The sequence below is a fragment of the Gallinula chloropus genome (genome assembly GCF_964237585.1).
Source record: "Gallinula chloropus genome assembly, chromosome: 5".
Lineage (NCBI taxonomy): Eukaryota > Metazoa > Chordata > Aves > Gruiformes > Rallidae > Gallinula > Gallinula chloropus.
This window is the reverse complement of record NC_140090.1, coordinates 77,405,176-77,429,380: the sequence shown is the minus strand read 5'-3', so window position 1 is coordinate 77,429,380 and position 24,205 is coordinate 77,405,176. Positions and strand designations below refer to the sequence as shown.

The following is a 24,205-nucleotide window of genomic DNA, read 5'->3' as shown; positions in this document are numbered from 1 at the left end:
GCACATGGAGAGGACTGGAGGATTGCAACCTTGGGGTTTTTTTTTCAGACCAGTTACTTGCCAGCACTGGTTGAGGGTTCCCAAGAAACTTTTCAGACAGCTGGTCTAGGTGGGACTGCGGGTCGCTGAGGTCTGGAAGGAATTGCAGGGAACTGGGTGTGTGCTGGTTGCCTGAAGTGTGGAAAACGTATTTGGTGAAGCATCTCGTGGCTTGAGACAACTGGTATTTCTAAACTAGTTTCTTACCATTTTCAAACAGTTGATAGCATTTATACACATGCTTAACTCTCTCTGCTCCTCCCTTTTCCTCTCCAATGTAGCATTTAGGTGTCTTGTTACGCTGTTTTCTATACAAGCAGCATTTCTCCTTCAAGCATTTAAGCTACTTGATCTTATGTGATCACAGAGAATCACGAGATCATCGGGTCCAATCCCCCTGCCAAAGCAGGGTCCCTAGGACAGGTTGCACAGATCGGTGTCCAGACAGGTCTGGAATCTCTCCAGAGAAGGAGACTCCACACCCCCTGGGCAGCCTGTCCCAGGGCTCTGATGCACGATGCTGCACAAAAAAATCCTCCTAGGCAGGACATGAGACATGGGGAACTTCACTTGCAATGGTAGAGCAACATAAACATAGCAAGTAAAGAAGGTTTTAAATGCTACAGACCTTGGGCCAGGGACGTGTGAGATGGTGAAAAAGACAGGACTTGACGTGGCAGGCTGGAAAAGATGTCACAGAAAATCAAGATTACAGAATCTGCCAATTTCAAAGTGTGGTTAATTACTCAGTACTATGCCAGCAGTATTTTAGAAGTAATTGTCATTTTCTGTGAGGTTCATCATAGTGTCATTTTGTTTTGGTAATTTTAATTTGTTGTATCAGAACTGGATCCACAGCCTGGCTTGAGAAGCTTCTCTTGTATTTGGCAGCAGAATTCAAAGTCCCATCTTTGGCAGCTCTGCTAAGTAACAGCCTGTTCCACTCCATGCTACTCACAGCCTGTGTTGGCAGGGCAGGCAATAAGGCTCATACTTACCCAAAGAGAAATCCTGTCTAACATGTAATAAATTATTTTAAATACTTGGAAATTCAGATGGTTTGAATGTATCAAAAAGCCACAATGTCATCAGTAACTACATTAAAGGCACTGTATAATGTGGATTGCTCAATGTGAAATAATGCAAGTATGTGTCTATCTTACCTGGTTAATTCTTGGGTTATCACTTGGCCTGTTATTTTGCTTTGGTTGCTGCTCATTGTTATCCCTGAAATAAAAAACATGTCATCAGGCAAATCCCCATTTGGTTTTCACTGCCTTCAGCTCTGGATTCTGTTTCCAACTCCACTCCATACTGGCCTCAGGAAATAATTTCACTGTGCTATGCTCCTGTCTCCACACAGCACGATATAAATGAGGGAAGAACAATGTATTTTGGGAAGAAATGCTTGAGAATGAACAACTGGAGTATCTGGATCAAACTCCCTAATAGCAGGGTACCGGCTGTTAAACTACCTCCTACTACTAATAGCAGGGAAGTCGTTGGTTCTAAGAGGTAGGGGTTCATTGTGCAGATAAAGCATCTAATGAGCTTGAGCAATTAATCTGGAACGTGCTCTTGAGTGTTGAAATCCACAGCTGTAGTAAGTGAAATACCTGTGTTGTCTTCCACTTTTCCTGCAAAGCTTCCTTTTTATTGCATCACGCTTAATGACCACTAGAGCAGTAACGATCACTACTGGCAACACGAGGAGGAAAAAGATCAGCAGCCCATCCCGAAGTGATGTATCTAGAGGAAAAGAATTGAAAATCACAGAAGAGGCTCATTTTGTTTAGCCTCATGTTAAAGCATCTGTTCTGCCAAAAACACCTTTCTGTTGTCGAAACGACAACCTTCAAATTACTATAGAAGTGTCTAGTTTTAATCTGAAATGCTGTGATCAGAAAAGTAGGATTCGGCTTTATGCTATCACAGGTTTGTTCTGCCTTACCCACCCCATGTTGTATGATACACAAACCTTTTCCACATATTTTCTCAAGAGTTCTGAAGCAGACAAATCCATTTTGTATTTGCTCCCTCACAACTGATCTGCACGTCTTCCTTATCTTCCTAAGCCATTAATCAACACAAAACATTCACATGGTCTCTCAGTATGAAGGGCAGCAAAGTCTGCTCCCTTCTGTCTGTGCAGAATTTGATGGCTCTTGCATGAGCCAGCTGCTTCTTGCTGCACACACCTCCACAACCTCTAATTTCTGAGAGCCTTTCTGTGTATAAAGGCTGCTGGCATCATTCTCAAGCTATAGTCTTCCTCTACCACATCCACTCTGTCAGAACGCTGCTTTACATACCTAAGTAAGTACCTAACTATTTTAAAATATAACAGTTTATGCATTGCTTTTAATATTAATAATTTCATGTATTGCTTTTTATCTTGGTGAAAATAAAGGTCAAATTCTCGCCTGCACCAACTTCCTTGATGTCTGCAAACCTACACATCAGATACTACTATTTGTTCTTCCAGTCAGTGCATGATTCAGTGTCCCATGCAGTCGGAAATAAACCAGGTGAAAAGAGACTGCCCTCCTTCTCCCCTGGTTTTACAGGCTAATTTTATCAGTCAGCAGGGCAGGGTGAAGGCTGGCTGCAGAATCTCACCTATGTGAGCTGGACCACTGTCGACGCTGCCGCCGTAGCCAGACTGGTTACAGAACGGAGGCGCCCATCCGGAATTGCAGTGGCAGTTCCCATTGTTGTTACACACCTACAGTCAACACAACAGGGATCAGGCAAACAAACAACGCCCAGCTGGAAGCATCTACTTTCCACCTCCACATTTGCCTCTGCCCTTGTGAGGCCCCTTCTGGAGTCCTGTGTCCAGGTCTGGGGCCCACAATACAAGAAAAATGTGGGACTGTTGGAGATGGTTCAGAGAAGCCATGAAGATTCTCAGAGGGCTGGAGCAGCTCCCCTACAAAGAAAGACTGAGGGAGCTGGTCTGGTTCAGCCTGGAGAAGAGAAGGCTGCAGGGGGGACCTCATTGCAGCCTGCCAGTCCCTGAAGGGAGCAGAGAAACAGGAGGGGAATCAACTTTTTAACAGGGTAGATAATGGCAAGTCAAGGGGGATGAATTAAAGCTGAAGGAAGGAAGGTTTAAATTAGATATTAGGGGGAAGTTTTTTACAGAGAGAGTGGTGAGGGGCTGGAACAGGCTGCTCAGAGAGGTGGTGGATGCCCTGTCCCTGGAGGTGTTCAAGGCCAGGTTGGGTGGGGCCCTGGGCAGCCTTGTGTAGCTCCAGGCCTGGAGGTTGGTGGCCCTGCCTGTGGCAGGGGAATTGGAACTTTGTGATCCTTGGGGTCCTTTCCAACCCAGACCATTCTATGATTCTATGATTTGGAGTTACACATTAAGAACTGCATATGGAAAGAAAAGTATTGCATAGTACTGTTTTCAAATAAGCTCTCCCCCTCCATAACCCCAAAACACTGTGTGATACTGATACCAGAAGTTAGTCCTCTCTAAAAGTTAACCTTTGTTTTGTTATTCATCCGCAATAGGTAACAGTCCAAAGAACTCAGTTTTACAGCCTTTGGACTCCCATCTTGATTTTTCACAAGACACACATAAATCAGGAATCAATAGACTGTCTCCCTCAAAGGAATATTTTCCTTTCACAATTCAACAGCTCGGTAGTATTAGGAAATCCCTGGGGAAATTCAGAAGGAATGTCTTTCAGTATTACTGCTGAGAGGTTTACAACATGAATTACAGATAAAAAGGTGGACTTAACTTTTCATACCAAACAGGAAAAAAAAGCCATCTGGCTGGTTATCACTTCTATGCAGGGATTTTGCACCTATCTCTGTCTTCTAGAAACAGGGCATGAAAACACAGTCCACTCACCCCATTGTCATTACACTTCTGCTTTACATCACAGCTGTAGCCCAGATGACTTGCATCAACACATTCAAAACCTAAACAGGCCTGGAAAAAAGTATTGAGTGTCTATTTCAAACACAAAACTTAAAAAAACCCCCATCCTTTCATAAATACACTGTATAAATTTATATGTTTACAAGTCTATAGCTTGTACTTAAATGACAAGGAAAAGGTCTTATAAAGCATTTGGTACTTCACAGTTTTATAGCTGTATTGGTCTCAGAAACTTGAATAAGTAATTTGAATTACTGACAGTGTAGTTCACTGATTTGTAGCATCTCTGCTTTTGAAGAGCTAATTAATTGTATGTGTGGATCTCAACAATCATGTTTTAATTACATTGAGGCATACAAAGAAGAGAGCTATGTCATGCTTCTGTAAGTTAGAAACGTCACTGCAGTGCTGCTGTGATTCATCTTACCTTCTTTTTTCCACAGGCTGTTCCATCATGAACTTGAGCAGGATCAGGGACATCTGTGCCTAAGTCAAAGTCAGAAGACCAGCATAAAACCCCAGAGGCGTTGTTGACCACACTCCAAGCAGGAAGATTTTGAAGGCTAACAGAGGTGCACTGGAGCTTGCCACACAGACTATGCCTGTATTGAACGAATGCCATTCAGAGACAAGGTGAGCAGATAAAACAACCAGTAGCAGTGCAAATACACCACCCAGCCAAACTTTTTAGTTTGCATTTTGAGGAAATACTCTTTTAAATCTCCTGCTCTAAGAGTGAGTAACAGAATATATTTTTTACATTGAGGATTCCAGGGTTAACTTGTATTTGCTGGTGACTTACTGGACAGGACATTTCTTGTACACTCCGCCTCTCATTCCACAGTTTCCAAACCTGTCTCCTTTAATATTTGCTTTTTCAAAACATATATCAGGTGCTTTTCGGGCCCCTGGACAAAACAAAAACCAACAGTGAATCTCAGTAAGCCACCACACTGTCTTAAGAGTATGAGAACTACAGAATCACAGGACTGTAGGGGTTGGAAGGGACCTCAAGAGATCATCAGGTCCAACACCCCTGCCAAAGCAGCTCCCCAGCTCATATTGCACAGGTAGGTGTCCAGACAGGTCTTGAATATCTCCAGAGAAGGAGACTCCACAACCTCCCTGGACAGCCTGTCCCAGGGCTCCCTCACCCTCAGTCTGTAAAAGTTCTTCCGCATGTCGGTGTGGAACTTCCTATGCTCTAACTTGCAGCCATTGCCCCTTGTCCTATCCCCACAGACACTGAAAAGGGGCTGCCCATTTCCCCCTGCATCCCATACTTAAGATATTTATAAACATTAATAAGATCCCCCCCTTAGTCTTCTTTTCTCCAGGCTGAACAGTCCCAGTTCACTCAGCCTTTCCACGTGAAATAAAAATCAGTAACCTCTATCAGGTGACTACAAGTCTTTTTATGTTAAATTACAAACATACCTTTTCCATATATAGATTCACACTGTGAATCAAAGCTCTGGCACACTCCATAGTAGCAATATGCCTTCATGTTGTCGCATGGGTAACCGTTCATGATATAGACGTCGTCGGGACAGTAGGCGTTGCTTCCGCTGCAGTACTCGGGCAGGTCACAGAAATCCATTCTCGCTCTGCACTCTGCTCCTGCCACTTTAAACTAGAACCAGAGAGGAATCCCACCCTGCTTTTAGTGTGCAGCAGCAATAGTGCTAACATGAAAGAAGGACAACTGAGAATCTTTTCTGATTTTGAGGAAGAAATAATAGCTTTTCAGATGAATAAGGCAAAAAAACCCTCCCTCAACTTCCTATTTGAAGTTTATGAGCTGAGTGTGCAGAAGACTAGAGGAGGTCATACAAACACATACACAAGTACAAATGAAAAGCAACCAACTATCATAGACTTTGGAAAAGCTTGGTGTTGCATAAGGGAGATCACTACTGCTGGGTCCCTGATTGCTCCTGCCTCCTGGGAGGGATGACATAGAGATAGCCTTCCATTTCTAATCTACTGGGCAAGAGATGTAGAGACAAATTCTCTGCTTACCTGCTCTTCTCTTGGTGAATATAGTTTGATAATGTGAAAATATGTCGAGAGTACTATGATACCTCTTTTCAAACAGTAAAAATACCTGTAATTCCTATCAATTTAGCTTGATAAAAGATAACCTACCTTGCAATTTTTGCAGCAGAGTCCTTGAGCGCATTGTGATCCAGGTGTGAGTTTGCAGGTTGCAGCATCACAACAAGGGTTAGTACATTCCTGGAGAACAGCCATGGACAGGAGGACACAACATTTTACCTCACCACATAGGTAGGAAAGTATCTCATCAAAACAAGTGCACAGACAAACCAAACTTTAAATACTCTCTTGTGTGTCCTGAGGTGGACAGCCTTCTGCTCCAACAGAAGCCAGCATAGCATTTGGCTGTATATTTTTAATATAAGTCATCAGAAAAACATGTTTTGATGTGGAGGACACAGGGGAATAGCACAGCTTTACACTTCAAACGGGCACTAAAAGAAGCAGAATGCTCTGGCTTTTAAATAACACTTTTTACCACCCCTTCCCCAATCTCATTTTTCACTCTACAAGCAGTTTGATACAGAGAAGTGTTGGTATCTTTTCATGGCTGAGAAGAAAGCCTACACAATGGAACCAGGGGTTGCTGGCAGACATTTGATTTATTGATATCTTCATATCAATAAATATCTGTCTTGAGACGCTTTTAGTTTCTAAAGAACAAGTCAGTATATCCCATTCTTAGAGGGACATTTTCACAATGAAAATATGACCAACAGAAGTAATTTTGTCATGGGCTTCAGGGTTACAGTTGGTACATGCTCGATAGATGAGTAGTCTCTTTAATGAAATAGAAATATCCATGTTGCTAAAGCCAGCACAAAAAGAATGTTCTATGATTCTATGGTTTCCACATCCTCTGCACTGAAATGTGCTTCTCTCTTAATCTTTAGCTCAAAGTTCTGTAAAGTTCAGTAGCCCTTAACTGAGTTCATATCAAAATCAAGGCATGATTTTACTCTTTTTCTAAAATTTATCTTCATATTCCTTGAAAAAACATAAATTTACAAGGCAAAGTCCTCAGATATTAACACAAATCAACTATTCCTAAAGGCTACTATTACACAACTAAACTAAACTAGTAAAATAAACAAATATCCAGTTGAACTTCTTTTATTACCTGCGGTTTGCCACAGTCACATTCTTCGTCATTATCGACCACGTTATTGCCACAGACAGGTTCTTTGTAAACATTACTTGTTTTGGGAGGATTTCTAAGGCAGTTTCCTCCTCCACTTAGAATAAGGTTCTCAAAATCATCAGCACTGCAGGTGCTGAAATTCCTGGATCCACTGGAAAGCATAACATTTCTGGTTTTAAATTCTATATATTTTGCTTACAGGAAAAAATACAACTCAAGATGTTAAAATATTGTTTATCTATGATAAATACCATGTTTCATAAAGTTAGGAGATCATAAGATACTTAATTTTTATGTTATTTTGTGTTAGAGCACAGTATGAGAAGTTAAAAATACAATGTGTACCACAAATCCAAGTTACTTTCAGAAGGCAAAGAGACCATCAGATTATCCATTCCAGTGTCCTAAATAAAACAGGCCTTAAAAATTCCTTGTCTCTACTGAATCTGAGAGTGTTCAATTAAAAAATGTTTTCCAGAAAGACATTCACCTTAACTTAAACTCTCTCTAAGAATTCTGGAATGTGTCTTCTCACAGTAGTTTTGCCCAGTGTTCAATTACCCTGATTTATTAATTGAAATGTGAATAGATTAAATAATATGATCTCTTAAAGGGGATGGCAAAGAACAAATTAACTGAAAGAAACACAGGCTGAGAGGTTTTCTTTAAATTAACTGGTAAGAGAATCCATGTGAAGGATGTTTGCACAAACCCAGTGGATATATATAAAGCATTTTCAGCAGGGTGAACCCCCCTCCCAGTAATATGCTATAATAAATAAAAATAAGAAAAATCAAAATAATGTTTTTAGGAATGCTATAAATAAAGAATGGTTGGATTGGAAAACAGGCCACATCTCAAATAAATTAAAATTATGGAAGGACCTAAGTCAGTGAATTCACCTCTGTGATTAAAGTTTTAAACAACCCCCTGTTCACAAAAGTGCTTCAAGATTCATGGGAATTTCACAGCCTATAAGGTATAGTCACTACAGAAAAATAACAAGTATTAAAATAAAATAACTGGAAGTCTTACTTATCTGTGCTGTGCATAATATAGGACGCAGGACACCTTTTATCATCATGTTTCATTCCAAGATTATGGCCCAATTCATGTGCAACTACTGTGGCATGACGTAACATATTGTTATGATTCAACTAATAAAGAGAATCAGTGTTAAAAAAGAGTCATGAAACTAAAGACAATACTGTGTTTCTACCTACAGACTTATTCAAGTCACAAAGCTCTCAGAGGCTACCAAGACAGAATGCTAAATTGCATTGCAAAGTGGGAGCAGCAAGAGCAATTTGTCACTGGTTCTTTTTTTCATCATTCCTTTAGGATTATAATCTGAATAATAACACAGTCAAGCTGCCATGGCACTGATTCTGATGGAGTCTTCAATGATAAAAAGACAAAGAGCATTGAAGAACTGAATCTGCCTCCAAGACTGTTCATGATGTTTTGGCATCCCTATTGTAAGTACAAAAATCTGCACAGGTCTTTACATCTTTACCCCAAGAACTGAGTGACTTGACCAAACAGGTCAGCAGAGTGCACATTGTTCACTATGATGTCCTGGAAGGTGCTTCTGTGGAAGCAATGGCTGGTGACAGCAGCCTCGACAGCTCTGGGTTGTGTAAATACACAGGGCAAAGCCTGTTCAGGTACCTCCTGGTCTCACTAGCAGCACATCTATGATAGTTTAGCAGCTCCTGTACTAGTTTCTTTCATTAACCACACCACTTTGTACTTACAGTGCTGATCGACCCTCCCTGGACTTGTGAGCAGATGGTACCCACAAACGCCATCCCAATGGATCCATCGTAAGAGCTTCTCCCTCTGCAACAAAAGCAGTGTGAGGGTGGTGTTGGAATAAGGGCTGAAAGTTCATGATTTCTACTAAAAGACACTGATGAATCTGCAACAAATACTGCAAGTGAAGGTTTGGTCTTCTTGAAGAAATTTATCATCAGATCAGGGTTTCACTGCAATAAATAATGAGCATCTGAACAACAAAGTTTGAAAATAATGACAAATCACCTAAATCTGCCATGTCAGTGCTTCTGAGGTCAAAGAATCTCCAAATGGCTGATGCTGGAAGGGGCTAAACCATATCCCTAAATACTTCATCTACCCTTTTTTTAAACACACCCAGGGCTGGTGACTCAACCCCCTCCCTGGGCAGCCTGTTCCACAACCCCACAACTCTTTCAGTGAAGAACTTTTCCCTCACATCTGATCTGACCCTACCCTGGTGCAGCTTGAGGCCATTTCCCCTTGTCCCATCTCCTGTCTCCTGGTTGAAGAGACCATCACCCACCTCTCTGCACCCTCCTGGCAGGGCAGGGGAGGTGGGGAGAAGGTCTCCCCTCAGCCTTCTCTTCTCCAGGCTGAACACCCCCAGCTCCCTCAGCTGCTCCTCAGAGGATTCGCCCTCCAGCCCCTTCCCCAGCCTGGTTGCCCTTCTCTGGACTCGCTCCAGGACCTCAATGTCCTTCTGATGGTGAGGAGCCCAGAACTGGACACAGCACTGGAGGTGTGGTCATATTATATTTTCATTCAGACACAAACAAACCCCAAACCCCAAATCTCACCCACTGGCAGCATGACCAGTTTTTCCACTGAACCAACACTTACATGATGAGATGGCTAACATCATTTCGTGAGCGTTTAAGAAGATTTTTCTGTCTCCAAGAAACAAATCTACTCAGTACATCTCCAGCTGATCCATCTCTTACAGATATATGGTTTGTATCTGTCCAGATCTCTAATCCAACCAAAACAATCTGGATATTTAATGGTCTGTACATCTGAAAAAAAAATTAAATAGAATTACTGTCCATCAGCCTGTTTCAACTAAATTACAAAAGATTACATCACTACTAATGAGGAAAATTTAAGCTGAATGTAATGACTGAGACAGAACTTTGATTTCTTTGAATAATTAACAGTTTGATGTGGAGAAAGCCTGTATGGCTGAAGGCAATCTACTTCCTGGAAGTACCTAAACATATCTTTTGGTGGAGAAGTTGGGAAGATCACATTTAGTCATTTCTTTAGCTAATTCTCTTGAGGAGAAATTGGAAACAGAAAATCAAAGAGCTTATGGACTTTTTCACAGCGCTGACAATTTGCTTAATAAAAAAGCCAACCTACATACACTGGAGCAGTCAAAGTCTAGGGGCACAGAGAAGGGGTTTAACAACATCCTGCATCTCTCCCTCTGTCCACGCTTCTGCAAGGCTTGTGCATAGATTCATGAGGCACCTTAGATGTGTTACAAATTGCTGTGTAACTTCCAAATACAGTTTCAGAATATAATTGTTCAGATTTACTGCATTACCTGTTCTTTTGGAAACTATGATAAAGTAGAAACTATTTGATCTCAGCAACATATCTGACCTACCCCATCAACGTAATTAATCAGCTCAACTGTTTCCTTTTGCACTGCTGCAGGATCAGATTTCTTCATCAAAAACTGTAAAATATCATATGAGAATTACCAGAGAGGGGAAAAAAAAAAGTAATGTTTTGACAGAATGTGTGTAGCATTGGATAAAGTCATTACCCTGTTGTGATCCACAACCACAAATAATTCCACAAAGCTTTTCTGTGGCAGGACAGCTCGCTTTTTCTGCAAAAAAAAAGCACATTGTAAGTTAACATGAGGTTGTTTTACTTAGCATTTTCATTTCATGAAACTATAAAGCAATGATGTATTTTTAAAGCCAATTTGCCTTAGATTTCCACATAAATATCTGTATGTCAGTAATTCACATCTGCTCAGTGAGATGCATGAGCTGAACAGCAGCTTCATATCCTTCATGTCATACCCATGACTGTCCTGGGCAGAGCTCTGCTCTTTTGCTAAAGAATTGCTTCAAGCTCTGTTAAATTCCCATTGTGCTGTTCTTCTGTTCCAGCATTTCCTTAGCAGTACTCCCACCAGTTTGGAGTCCAGGAAAATGAAGGCAACAAGTGGCCAGGCCAAAGCCACCTGCCATGACACCATGCCAAAGCAAGAGCTCTAGAGAACCTTGGCTGCTGGAGAGGACTGCAGCTCTCAAGAGAGAAACAGAAAGGTATTTACCCTCAGAAGCTTTTCCCTGGTAGAGGTACTGTTTGATAAAAACACATATTTCACAGTCTGATTCACAAACATCTCATGAGGTGTGCCATGCAGCACACCACACTGGAAGGGGGTATCCTGTGTATCTTCTAACTGGTAAAACAGGTGTTCAAATGTGCTGGATGTGTTGAGAGGCTCCATTCCATACCATTTGCCACCAATGTAGAGGATTCCTCTAATAATCATAAAAGAATGAAAAATTACTACACAGATTTTCCCTTGTGGTTATAACTAGGTGAGTGAGTGACAGGCAGATACTTAAAAACTATAACTGCTATTTTCAACTGTGTTGAAATAAATTATTAGCTTAAATTATCTTCATATAGAGGATAAGTTCAAATATCCAAAGGTGCTCAAAACACAAACCAGAACTTAAAATGCTCAATAATCCCCAAGTGTGGGCTCCTTGAGTCAGCAGGAAAGCCAAATTGTTACTAAAAGAGTCTGAATTGTGGGTACAGAGCTGATGCAGAGAGTCTCTTCTAGTCCTTATCTTTAGTCCCACTCCTAGCCCCATGCAGCTAAAGTGATCTAGCATTTTATAAGATGATATCTTCTAAGACAGAGAGGCTAAAAGCAATCACCATGGAGCTTGTAAAGGTAACAGTAGTGTTGAACTGCTGAGTGCAGCCAGGTCTAAAGACTTTGTGTTTGTCCATGGCTCAGAAACAACTGCTGCATGCCCATCTGCTGTACCAGAATCTTTCAGAAGCTGTTATCTTGTTCTCCAGAAGCTCAAAACTACATTTAGAACAAAAATTCTCAGGTCAATATCTTGTGAAAGAATTTCTTCAAAAAGGTGTGTGCATTTGACAGTTTGAGTCTCCCTAAGTTTGCAGAACAGTCTCAGTCTACCTGTTCTTCTTATTGAATGTGCCATCTCGTTTTGCCAAGTCACATGGACTTATTCTGAGGGAAGAACACCATCATCTTTTATGCATTAATCTGGCCCTTTATGTTTCTCTAATAAGTGTAATTTTCTTGTGTTGAAACACAAAAATAAATGTTTTAAAATTGGGCAATATTTTTTTCCTCTTTTCTTCTGAAACAAGCCCATTCATAAGGCAGAATTGTTTGCACAAGTGTGTGAGGTTCAGCTAAAGCTTAATCAGAGAATGTTTCTTCTACAAAGTTACCTCTGGTCTAGGCAGTTGCATCAAGTAATAGAGGCCACAGTTCCTGCCTGTGTTCTGCCTATATTTAGTTTATGCTTTCTCTCATGTTATCTTTCTTCTGTGAAATAATTTTGTACAGGAATAAAAACTGGTAGTTAAGGGACAATATAAAACCTGTAAAGAGTTTCAGCTTTATCAAAAGGTGAAATATATATATAAAAAAAGGTGATAGGATGGTGTTTTCTCTCCAGCTGTATGATGAATAGCTGGCTTTATTTACTGTTTTATTTTGGTGCTGCACAGTTAATCATCCTGAAGTAAAAAGCAAGAGGTAATACCTAAGGCCATCACATGTGCTAAGAGCAAGCACTGAGTCAGCAATTCCTTCAGCAGCGCCATGATAGTAACAGTCTGTCTGAAAAGCAATAAAACCACACAATTAATGGCAAAATAGGGTTATTGCCTTCAAAGGCAAACTTATTTTTTAACTGATCATATTATTTGCATGACATTATGTCTGGGTTTTGAAAGTTTGTGGAGTTCCCTGTTCTAAAAGTAAACCCAACCTTCCTGGGAGTAAAATATTACTTGATGTTAGTAAGTACAATAGCATTTGGTCTCTTGGCTCTAGAAAACAACCAGCTTTCTACTTTAACCCATCACCATCTTTTAGCAAAAACTTTTTATCTACATTGCTCATCCTGTTCTTAAAGAGACAGATGCACAAAGCACCCAACTAAGGCTCACTGTTTGAAATTAAATGCAAAAGCTTTTGCAAGGCTTGTTTGATTCAGGACCTCAACACTGTAGAGCTTTGATGCTGCCATTGTACCTTTAATGGCATACTATGCAAAGGTGACCTAATGAAGTAGCTCAAATTCAGCCCTGGCATCTCCTTTCACACCATGGAGACCAGTGATGCTGTATCAGAGTAAACAGCACACCCCCTCCTATGACAGAGAACCTTATGTTTTGTCTCAGTGGCACCTGTTAAACAGAAATGCTACAAATAGGAAAATTCACAAAAGCCTCATTCCCAGCATCATCCATCACTTGTATTTTCCCCTCCACTGCCAAAAATGTAATCAATTTACACTGTCCTGTTATAGAGATATGAAGACACTTGGAATTAATGGTTGTACATTGACTTTTTGCTTTGAAAATACATTTAGATAGGTATATTTCCTTGTTGTCATTGTTAGTACAGCTTTGATTCATAACGCTTGGCTTCTCTGGTTTGAGGAAACTCTTACACAAAAGAGGACTCTTATTATGGACAATACCTTGGGTTTTGACTGTGTTGTCTCCAGTTTCCCATTTTCCCCATATGTGTATAGCATAAAGTCTTCACTTAGAAGCTTTCTGGAAATGAAAATAAACTACTGCTATTTTAACAGTCTACAAAGCAAGAAATAAGTCAAGAATCCTACTAAGTCCTTCACCCTGTTAGCAACAATTGTTATTAAAATATAACAGATTACATTAATAAATTGCTACATAATTATTAAAATCCACAGGCAGGAAATGAAATACCTCAAAAATGAGCTTCATTATTTGGAAAATAAGTTATTTTTGAATTTTAACTAAAATATCCATAGAGTAGAATCTGAACAGACCATGTTGCATTGGGGTCTAGTGTATTACAGGCTCAGGAACAGGGAACAAAGTAACAGACAAATCTCTTCAAGTACAACACACTAACAACCCTCCCCTCCCTGCTAATAAGGAACTTACTTGGAACTGAGTCCTAATTTTCCATAAGGTTTTTCTAAAGTCTATGATCTTGTGGTGCCAATAAAAAAATTAATCAAATTTCTGCACAACTAGAAAAAAACCATTCCCTTCAAATTTGCAATCTAGTACCACAACAGAGACCCTACTTAACAGTCATTTTGTAATTATTACAATCTGCCATTTGAATGGTTTCTTCTGAAATTTTTCTGCCTGTATTTTTGTACTTTGCATACTGTATGCAACTAAATCCCAAGAATGGTTTCCTGGCATGCTCTATCACATACTTATTTTTCTTCAGTTTTAGGAGGTATGTTCCATTTCTGGTTTTAACGGAGTAAGTAAGGTTGTCATCTGAATGCTCCTGAAAACAGAACAAAAGGTATCATTTAATTAGCTGATTTTCTACTTGTTTGTGTCAGTTTCATGTTTTCTTTGAGAAGTCCAACTACTATACCTGACTTAAGTATCTACCACATTTACAACACACACATTCCTCACTCTCATGCATTTCAAAATCTCAGCAGTGCACTCAGCCTGCATTATTCCCCATGGAAAGATTAAATTCTTCACATAGAAGACAGAATGAAAAAGTACATGAACTACATAAGGAATTAGAGAATTTTACAGGGGAATATAAAAAAATATAGTCTACCAAATAAGAAAGAAAATGCAAAACTTAAAAGAATAAAAAAAAGGTGTTAGTACAGCTAAGCCCAGACTACCACACTGTGGTTCTGATGGCCCTCAGATGAGGAAATGACAGCCCTTAGTGCAGAGGAGGTAGATGCAGCTTGGATGAAGGTGGCCAGACTGGGTTCCCCAAGAAGGGCACAGCCCATGTCTGCACTCTTTGCCCAACTACCACATCACGTTCTGTGAAACTCCTTATGTAAATCACTGGCAGCTGAATGAACGACTCATGGATTCCTTCTTCCTTAATCGGTTTGCACAAAGATGATTAATGCTGTTTCATTAACAGTTACTTCAGTAATGGAAAACAGTATCTGGAACAAAAGTTTTATTACCTCAGAACTGAAGAATTAAGGCTCAGCTCTGTCTCTCTTAACATTCATTGGACCAATGTGACTCTGCAGGACTGTTTGTGCAAAGGGAGCATGAGCCTTTTCGGTGCTACGTGGTTGAATTCTCATTATCCAAACACCAGGTACAGTGAGCAAAAAAACACGTGGATGTTAGTTTGACTTCAAGAGCTAATCTGACTTGAAGGAAATGGAAATATTCTTCATGTGCCTTCCCACTTCTGTCTTACAAGGCTGTTAACAGGACTTATTAAAAGGTACCAACAAAGTGTGAAATCACAGACCTGTGTGGCAACAAATTTACTCCAAACTAGTTGAAAACACTAAGAATCTGAGAGACCACAGGGCACATTTCTTCACAAAACCAAACTATGTTTACTATACCTTGTATGTGTTTAACATAGGACAGCACTGTGAAGAGCAGCAACATCAGAATACAAACCTCGTGAAAAAATGGGTGATGATTCTCTCTGCCTGTCAGACTTCGAGGAATAATTATTTCTAGGGTAGAGAGTCTGGATGCTTGTTCAGAAGATACACCTAAAAATAAAGTTTGAAACTTCTAAGGAATCAGAAAAGGTAAGACAGACATTATATTGGCATCTGCACAGGGTGACTGCTGAAAGACCGTTCTCATCTGGCCATAAATGGAGAAAGTAGGGGACCTGACTGTCCATGCTTGGTTTGGTCTACTCTGTCTGATGCAGTTCTTGGGAAAAGTCCCAGAAAGCAGTGTTTTAACTCATGGCCAACTTACTCTTCGCTTCTGAGTGTTTAAACTAATTATATGTGGCTTTGTTCTCTGCAGAAATGCTGTTTTGACTGTATTCAGACTCAATGACTGACTACACCACCCCAAACACGACTGATGTGAGGTGCTACAGCCTCCAAATTTGAGGAGAAGTTTTCTTAAATAGGGTGTTCAAACCTAGCTGGCAATCTTGACCTTCTCTCCCACTATAAACTGGGATAATATCTCAAACTTTTGCTCTTCCTTCATATGGACAATATCAAACAGGTTACAGAATCAAGAATAACATGTGTTTTAATAACAAAAGGGTTAATTTTTCTTGTATAAGGAAACAAAGAGGTTTCTTCTCATTTATAGTAGCCCAAAGTCACCCTCAGCATCCCATGTTCCTGTGAAAGGAATTCACAAATGCAAAGAAGGCATAAATGCAAAATCACCCATTCAAAGCAAGGAGGAGGATTCTTCAGTGTAACAATGATCTCTGCCTATCAGGTAACACCATGATTTTTAAAAGCTAGGTGCAAGTAGCCTATGTTTAACATTAAAGACTGCCATCACCACCAAATGTGGCAGTCTGCAACGAGTATCATAGAATTGTCTTGGTTGGAAGAGACCCTTTAGATCATCAAGTCCAACCATCACCCTAATCTGCCATCTGCTACTAAATCCTGTCCCTCAGCACCACATCTAACTAAGTTTTAAATACCTCCAGAGATGGAGATTCCACCACCTCCCTGGACAGCCCATTCCAATGCACATCAACCCCTTCTGTGAGGAAGTTTTTCCTAATGTCCAATCTAAACCTCCCCTGGCATAGCTTGGTGCCATTTCCTCCTGTCCTATCACTTGTCATTAGGGGGAAAAGGTCACACAGTATTTAGTTCTAACTTTGCTTTTAATCTCCAGCAATTTTTTAATCCCAAAACCCATTCTGTTTCATGAGTTAAGTGTATGTTGAGCCATGGAAATGCAGCTGTAGCAATTTAAATCCTGACACCCGAGATCAGGAAACCATCTCATGCACATCATAAAAGTAGCACTTTTTAAAGAAATAGTTCAGGTGTTACATCTAAATCTAAAATGTGAAGCCAAATCATAAATGGAAATGAATTAATGAGGAACTAAACCAAAACCATAGGCATTTCCCTCACTTGATTGCAGAAGAAACATTTTTTCTACAGTCTTTACAACTGGTGAGGAAAAATGACAGTAACTGCAGTTGTCTTAACCTGTGTCATCCTTCGGAGGAAAGAACCCAACACAGAGAGCTCGACTATAAAAAGCTACAACATGTAGTATTTCCTGGACAACTTCTTCTTGAACTAGATTGTCTCAATTAACAGGTCAGCTAAGTTCTTCTTGAGCTAGATTCTCTCAATTAGCAGGTCAGCTAAGAGACTAATAGCTGTGGAGAGCTGTGTCTCCATTTGAAAAGTGTGCATAATTACAATCAGGACCAGAGAGTAGAAGCAGCCTTGGAGAAACTTTCTGAATAAGTAACAAAAACCGAGCGCTTACCTGGTATCCAAAAAGCTTTTCCAGTTAAAGACAGTCCAAAAGTGAACAAAAACAAGCTGTGCTTTAACATGACTGGATTTCCTGTTGAGAACAACTACAGCATCCGAGCAGACGCTGTGTACCTGGCTCTGGGCTGCTCTAGGCAGGACTAGAAGAATGAGAACCTTCTGCTCCGAAGGTAAACAAGAGAAAAAAGAGCTGGGAGACTTCATCTCTGCTAAGGGACCGGGAAGTAAAATTTAATCCATCAGGCTTGCAAAAAAACTGGTTGGACAACTTACTGCAAATGAAAAAAAAAAAAAAAGCAGCAGGTGCTGATTGGAGAAAGATCAGCAGCCCCAGGCCGGGATCAAACGGGTTTATTCTGTATTATTTTGATATTACAGTGAGATCATGAGATTAGAAACATAAAATAGCGTTTCCGCTGGATCTAATGTTTTATGATGTTTACACTGGTTATTGTCAGCTCATTAATAAATTAGCATAAAACCTACTTTTTGAAATTTCAGCCTGTTGCTTTCCATTTTTGTTTTTTCACTCTTACATTAAAAATATCGAAAACACAATGTATGGGAACACCCCCAAACAAAGATTTTTACCCTGTCCCTTCTGTGTTAAAGACAATTCTCCTCACCAAAGGTCTGTAATCTTGAGCACCTCATTGCTCTTCCTGGATCAGAATGATCTTCTGAGGCATCCTGGCCACCGAAAAGCAGGAAATAAATCGCTTCTCAAACTGGGGGAGTGTGCAGTGCCTCGAGCGCATCCAGAGACTCAGAAAGGCGGCTGAGACAACACAGTTTTCACGCTCAAACATTTACATGAATTAATTTTAATTGGTTCGTTAATTAAAACAGAGGAAATCCCCCCCTTTTTTTTTTCCCCATCGCCTGTAAATCACATTAAACAACGGCTTGAGTGAAAAGGAAGAATAAAAGAGGCAGGGAGGCCGACTGCGCTTTGTGATATGTGCTTCTACAAAGCCTGGAGCTCATCTGCCTATTCCCACAGACCTCGGGAGCATTCCTTAGCCAGGCACTAAGTCGAAGAACTTGATATCCGCGTTCCCGGGCGGTACCACAGCTCTCTCCGGCTCCAGAGGCTGGGATGCTACTGAAAATTAAATGAATCCAATCTTTTATTTATAGCCTCTCTCCTCCATGGCCTTCTACTAGCCTGCAACTCAGGAGAGAGGGTTCTGATGCCCCGAATTTTGCTGTTTTATCAAGCTCTCTAGCACTGACGTCCCCGTCTCGGGACTAACACCGGCGCTTGCCCGCGCTGCGGGGGTTACTTCGCAGCCGCCCACGCCTGGCCGCTCCTCTCCGTCACAGCCTTGGCCTCCCGTGGGAGGAAAGCGGGACATGGGGCAGGGCAGCGAGGGGGTCTCCTCAGCCCCCACCCTGGGCCGCGCCTGGAGTGGAGCTGGGGCACCCGCCCCATCACAGACCCAGGCAGCCGCCGGTGCCTCAGGGCGGCCTCCCGCCACACCTCCGAGCCGCGCATGCGCAGAGCTCGCCCCCGCGCAGGCGCGTTGCTCCCGGCGGGCGCTGGCTGTGGCCATTCTCGCCGTCTCGGCTGCCGTTTCCCCTGGGTTCAGCTCGCGGCGTCGCGATGGCGAGTGGCTGCGCGGCGGAGGAGGAGGCGGCGGCCGCCCCGTCCGGCAGCCCGCGGGAGCCGTGCTGTGTGGCGGTGGAGTGCTCCTGGCACTCCGCGCCGCCGGACGGCCTGGCCCGGGCTCTGTGCCTGCGGCGGGAGGAGGGCGGCGGCGAGGCCAGGTGAGGGCGGCGGCGGAGGAGGGGACGGCATCGGCCCGCTAGCTCTCCGCGGAGAGGGCCGAGGTGGCGGGGCGCCGGGCTGGGCCCGGGCGTGAGGAGGGGCGGCGGGGCGGGAGCGGGCCTGGCGGGGCAACGCGGCCGTGGCGCTTCCCCCCCCTCCCTGCAGCACCGAGGCCGTCGTTGTGGAGAGGCGTCCGACCCCCTGCGTGCTGCGCCTGGAGTGCCGGCCGGCCGGCGCCGGGGAGATGGTCTCTGTCGGCGTCCTGAGCGAGGCCCGGAACATGGAGGTTTACGTGGGCGAGGAGTACTGCGGGACCGGCCGGGGCGAGAGCCGGGGCGCCGCCCGGCCACCGGGGTGAGTGGCGGCCTCTGGCCGCGGCCCTTCCGGGCACCGGGGGAGGGTTCCAGGGGTGTGAGGGGGGCAGGGGTTTGGTCCTGGGTCCCTGACGCTGTCTGGCCCATCTTACCGGCTGCCTGAGGCTCTCCTGCCGGTAAAGCCCTGATGTCCGTGCCACAAGAGCCACCCACCCAGTCTCTCCGGACAGCATCTGCACGTCTCTTCAGCAGGTCTCTCTTAACTGAGCTCTGCCAAAAGATCTCTTGTCCTTTTGCTTTGGAGTCATTTCACGCTTTGAAAACGAGAGAGAACTAACTTCCAGTGCTTTGCCTTCTCTTTTAAGTCATTACATGGCACATCTGCTGCTTAATTAGCTAAACAAAACCACTCGTAGCCTCAGGGAAGATGTGTGAATAACTTACTGAACCTCAGAAGCTTCTCTAGTGGGTAATGTACCAGATCTTATATGTATCCAGTAAGATTCAATACAAACTGCATATAAGCATTAAAACTGCTTTACCACTCCAGAAGTAACGTTCCAGTCAGTGTTGTTTCCTATCTGAGTATTTACCAATGTAAACTGTTTCTGCTGAAGAAAAAAGTACTTTACATAGTATTTTACAGCTCACTTTATTTTATTTTTCTAGTGAAACTGAAAATGTTATTCTGTACAGAAAGTACCATAAGTTTGAATGCCCTGCAGCCTCCTGTAGAATTAAGGTAGGGACTTGAACAGAATTGTTTTATTTGTCTCTTTAATCACTTAATTGCTGTCCTCTTAGTCGAATTCTTAGTTTTATGCACTCCATATCATCACTTAAAAGTCTGTTAGGTGGTACTTTGCGTTGATAGCAGAGTTCTTGTTTTAAATTTGAATCAGAGTTGTGAAGACTATATTTTTATGAGATAATGTAGTCTTGGAAAAAAACCTCATAAACTGGATAAACTGCGGGTAATCAACAGTTGCTGTGTAATTAAACTGTTAACTCTGATGTGGTTAAAAAACCCTCATGAAATACGTGGCTACTGCTCTTAAATGCTTAGAAGATCAAGGCCTGATTTGTCCTTGGGTCACACAAGCCCCTCTGTTCCAGTCAGAATTTTCTGAAGCAATAGCAAGGAGAAATCAGCTTCATTTCCTTGGAAAGGAGTTCAGCATTGTTTTTTCCCAAGACTGAAAGCATGATGTGTTGTCCCATACACACAAAGAAAACATGAAACTATTGTTTTTCCTAACCAGACTATTTTTTTTTCCTTCTTGCAATAGCTGCTCTCCATTGGTGAGAAACAAAGAGTACTCATCAGTAAAATAGTTGTACAGGTGAAAACAGTGTCTGCAAAACTAGCAACTGATTTTCCTTCACTAGGCTCCAGCATAGATCTAGACAGAGTGCAAACTATAATGGACTCTATGGGATCTAAGTTGTCTCCAGGTGCTCAGCAGCTCATGGACATGGTCAGATGTCAGCAGAAAGTAAGTCATTGTGCTTTTAAGTAGTACTGATCCATGACCTTAGCCTTCTGTAGCAGTTAATTGTGTTCTAAACTGGTTTGCTGAAAAGAAATCATGATAGTTTTAAACTTCACTGCCATCATACTTCCCTTGGCTGTTCCTGTAATCTTTGACGTGCAGGTAGATGGGCTGGTTTGTTTCCTTTATTGTTGTTAAAAACACATCAGCGAAAGGAAAAGGACTCTTAACAGAGCATTGATTTGATTTAGATGCTAATCCTGCATGCTAGGCTATTTCAGCAGAGTCCTAAATCCATCTGGTGTGAATAATGTTCAGTTGTGGGGGAAATAGCAGGGTAAAAAATGAAGTCAGTAGAACAGTTCTGTTACTCAGAGACTGACAAGATGATGAACACCTATGTGCAGAGATAATATTTTCCTCTGTTCTTCCTGAAGAATACAAGTCAGAATTACTATTAAAACCTTTACATCATGCTAGTAGAATGCTGGGTTATAAAGTGTCTGTTGTTATTGTCTAATTTCCAGTATATTTTAATACTTCAATATTAATGGAATTGTTTGTGGTTTGTTTTTGTTTTTCTCCATCAGAACAGTTTACCTCTTGGAGACAAACTTAACTGGATCTTTGGGAAAAATTCAGACTTTGGGGGTGACCATGCAATAGATGGATTGCACAGTGCAGCTCTTCAGCCATCAGTAGATCAACCAGCCAGTGAACCTTTGCCTGTTAAAAACACTTTAACAAGTGAAACAGTATATGGAGACTTAAAAATAAGCCATGACCTCAACACACAGGCACCTGAAGGAGGGAATACTTCTGGTTCTGAAAGACTTCCTACCCAACAAAATACAGTTGACCTCAGAAACTGTTTTAAAGTCATGGGATCTTTGCACATGCAGGAACAAGCAAGTGAGACTCTAAGTGCAGCTAATCCACAGGTGCTTCTTCCTTTTCTTCAGAACTTGTGCAGTCAGGTAAACCATCTCCGACTCAAAGATGGGGACAGGCGTTTTGGTAAGAACTCAGTGACTAAAGAGGAAGGTGTTCAGTGTGATGGGTAAGTTGTGTTTGGTATCTTTACTAAATTACTGGTTTGGCTTTAGTTATTGACAAGTTTAAAAAGTAAATGAAAAAAAAACCCATTTTATTCCCATTAACAGCAATATTGAGTCTTAAAATACATGATTCTGAAGGCTGTGTGGTGATGAATGTTGATTACAGTTAATTTTTCAGATAAACTACTTTTCTCAGGAGAAGTCACATCACCATTTGTTTTACTAAACTGCTTGTCTTTTGCCTCCACTTCTTGTTTTGGAAGAGTGCAGTCTTTCTGCAGTTTTCATACATGTTTATTTTGTGTTTTCCAAAAGACAGATGTTCCTACATTTTTTTTTTTTGACTCATTGTACCTCCTAAAGTCTTATCTCTTCCCTTTTTCACTCTGTGCTGTATTTAATGTGTCTCATCCCACCGATTTTCACTGTCCCTCCTCATTTGTTGGCTGTTATAAAGCAAGCTTAGTAGCAGTGGTACACCCAGTTTGATACTGAAGGAACAGCAGCAGAAATGGGGACATGTAGGAATTAGGGTTCTAATAGAGCCTGAATATCTCCAGCTCCTAGGAAAGTGCAGTGTTTTTAAAGAATGCAGATGCAAAAGTCAGTAATGGCAGTGTGTGTATAACTCCTCAAAGACTTCAGCTTAAGTACACTTCAGCTTCTTAAATAGAGTCTGCCATCCTGGCAGAAGTTGAACTCTGTGTGTACTGTTGAGTTGTGGATTTTGTTTTACACAGCTAATCTAAGGCATAATTGAGCCTTTGAAAAATAAGGTTGAAAGAGGATGACTATATACCCTATCCTGTTTGGAGAAATGTGTGAGATTTAAAATGTGGCAAGCAGGCAAAGTATTTTACTTGTGCTAAAAATGAGTATTATCCAAAGTTTACTGTCTAGTTAGGAGGAAGTTCAAGTGCCCAGATCTCTATCATGCCCCTTATTTTTAAGAAACAGGTTATACTTACTCTTGTATTTGCTCTTTTCACAGACTAGAACAGCAGCCTATTTGCTCCTATTTGGAAAAGATCATCTCCAAAAACATGGATCTGCTGGAGAAAAAGCTAGTGGATTACATTGACCACCAAATCCAGGCTCTTCAGACACACATAGATAACAAAATGGTTCTTTTAATGGACTTGGTTCAGAACTCAAAGCCAAACAAAATTTCACAAGCACACTGTGATTCTAACGAGGGGTTCTCTAATGGGGAGAGATAGGTGTATATAGGACTTCAGTTTAAGTACTTCAAGGGCAGTTATACTTTACAAAGCTTAGTATTTATGGAGTCATGACTGTAAACATCAGTGTTACTAACTTGCATTTTGTTACTGTAATTCTATCCACTATTGTACACAGTTGTTAGTTTTATGAAAGTTCATAAGAATGTGTGTTTTTTTCCTAAATATAATAATTTTATATGCCCTTTGTAGCTTATTTATTTAAGGAGCAATGCTAAAAGCCATATAAAAAAGAAAGTTTCCCTGTTTCAGTTTGGGCAGTGGAGAAATACTCTAAATAAACTGAGTTACAGCTTATCTTTTTACCTGTGTGTAATGAGTTCATTATTTTGTGATCTTGATTTTTTTGTTGTGTATTGTGTTTAATGTTAGAACAGAATTTGTCTTCTTTTTGCTTTTGTTTAATGGCACTCCTGTTGAAGATGTTTATTACTCCCATCTATAAGAAGGGTAGTATTGGTGTTGCCTAACTGGAGCTGTTTAAGGAGTCAGGTTAACTTCAAGCCCAGCCTGGGTTCTCTGAAAGCGTTGCTGGCTGTACAGGCACCACCTAAGTTAGGAATGTAGACCTGTTAAGTGATAACTAAATCAAGTTTTTCCCTCCTAAATTGAGCCACACAAGGACAATTCAGATGAATGTGTATTTATCAGACTTGCATTTATCCATGTTTGGTTATCCTAAGAAATAGAAGTACAGTTGTGGTTCCTCTCAAGGGAACATCATTGCCAGATAGAACGTGCAGGGGTAGGTAGGATCTGCTGCATTTCACCAGCCTTAGGCCAGAGAAGTAGCCTTACTGTATCATCTTTACTTCAGCTTGTTGAGATCAGTCCTGCTGTGATTTGGGGAGGTAGAAATGTGATTCAAAGTCCATCTTTTGTGGAAGGTCAGGCTTC

General features: G+C 41.5%; 2 protein-coding genes across 2 annotated transcripts; one reads left to right on the top strand and one right to left on the bottom strand.

Moving 5' to 3' along the window:
- Positions 1 to 92: 92 nt before the first annotated feature.
- On the bottom strand, positions 93 to 17,493 carry LOC311192846 (disintegrin and metalloproteinase domain-containing protein 9-like; the record flags this gene model as incomplete). Its single annotated transcript, XM_084265451.1, has 22 exons — positions 93 to 171; positions 668 to 720; positions 1,203 to 1,266; positions 1,656 to 1,788; positions 2,659 to 2,764; positions 3,905 to 3,985; positions 4,362 to 4,536; positions 4,737 to 4,842; positions 5,372 to 5,567; positions 6,083 to 6,172; positions 7,113 to 7,284; positions 8,169 to 8,290; positions 8,891 to 8,975; positions 9,774 to 9,946; positions 10,543 to 10,614; positions 10,705 to 10,770; positions 11,227 to 11,440; positions 12,719 to 12,795; positions 13,664 to 13,742; positions 14,399 to 14,475; positions 15,597 to 15,694; positions 17,424 to 17,493. The coding sequence occupies 22 exons, from the start codon at positions 17,491 to 17,493 to the stop codon at positions 93 to 95; spliced, it is 2,388 nt and encodes a 795-aa protein (XP_084121577.1).
- A 1,544-nt stretch (positions 17,494 to 19,037) lies between these two features.
- On the top strand, positions 19,038 to 23,605 carry LOC311192854 (ATPase PAAT; the record flags this gene model as incomplete). Its single annotated transcript, XM_084265460.1, has 6 exons — positions 19,038 to 19,201; positions 19,368 to 19,556; positions 20,186 to 20,258; positions 20,806 to 21,012; positions 21,600 to 22,069; positions 23,059 to 23,605. The coding sequence occupies 6 exons, from the start codon at positions 19,038 to 19,040 to the stop codon at positions 23,285 to 23,287; spliced, it is 1,332 nt and encodes a 443-aa protein (XP_084121586.1). The 3' UTR covers positions 23,288 to 23,605.
- Between the last annotated feature and the right edge of the window lie 600 nt (positions 23,606 to 24,205).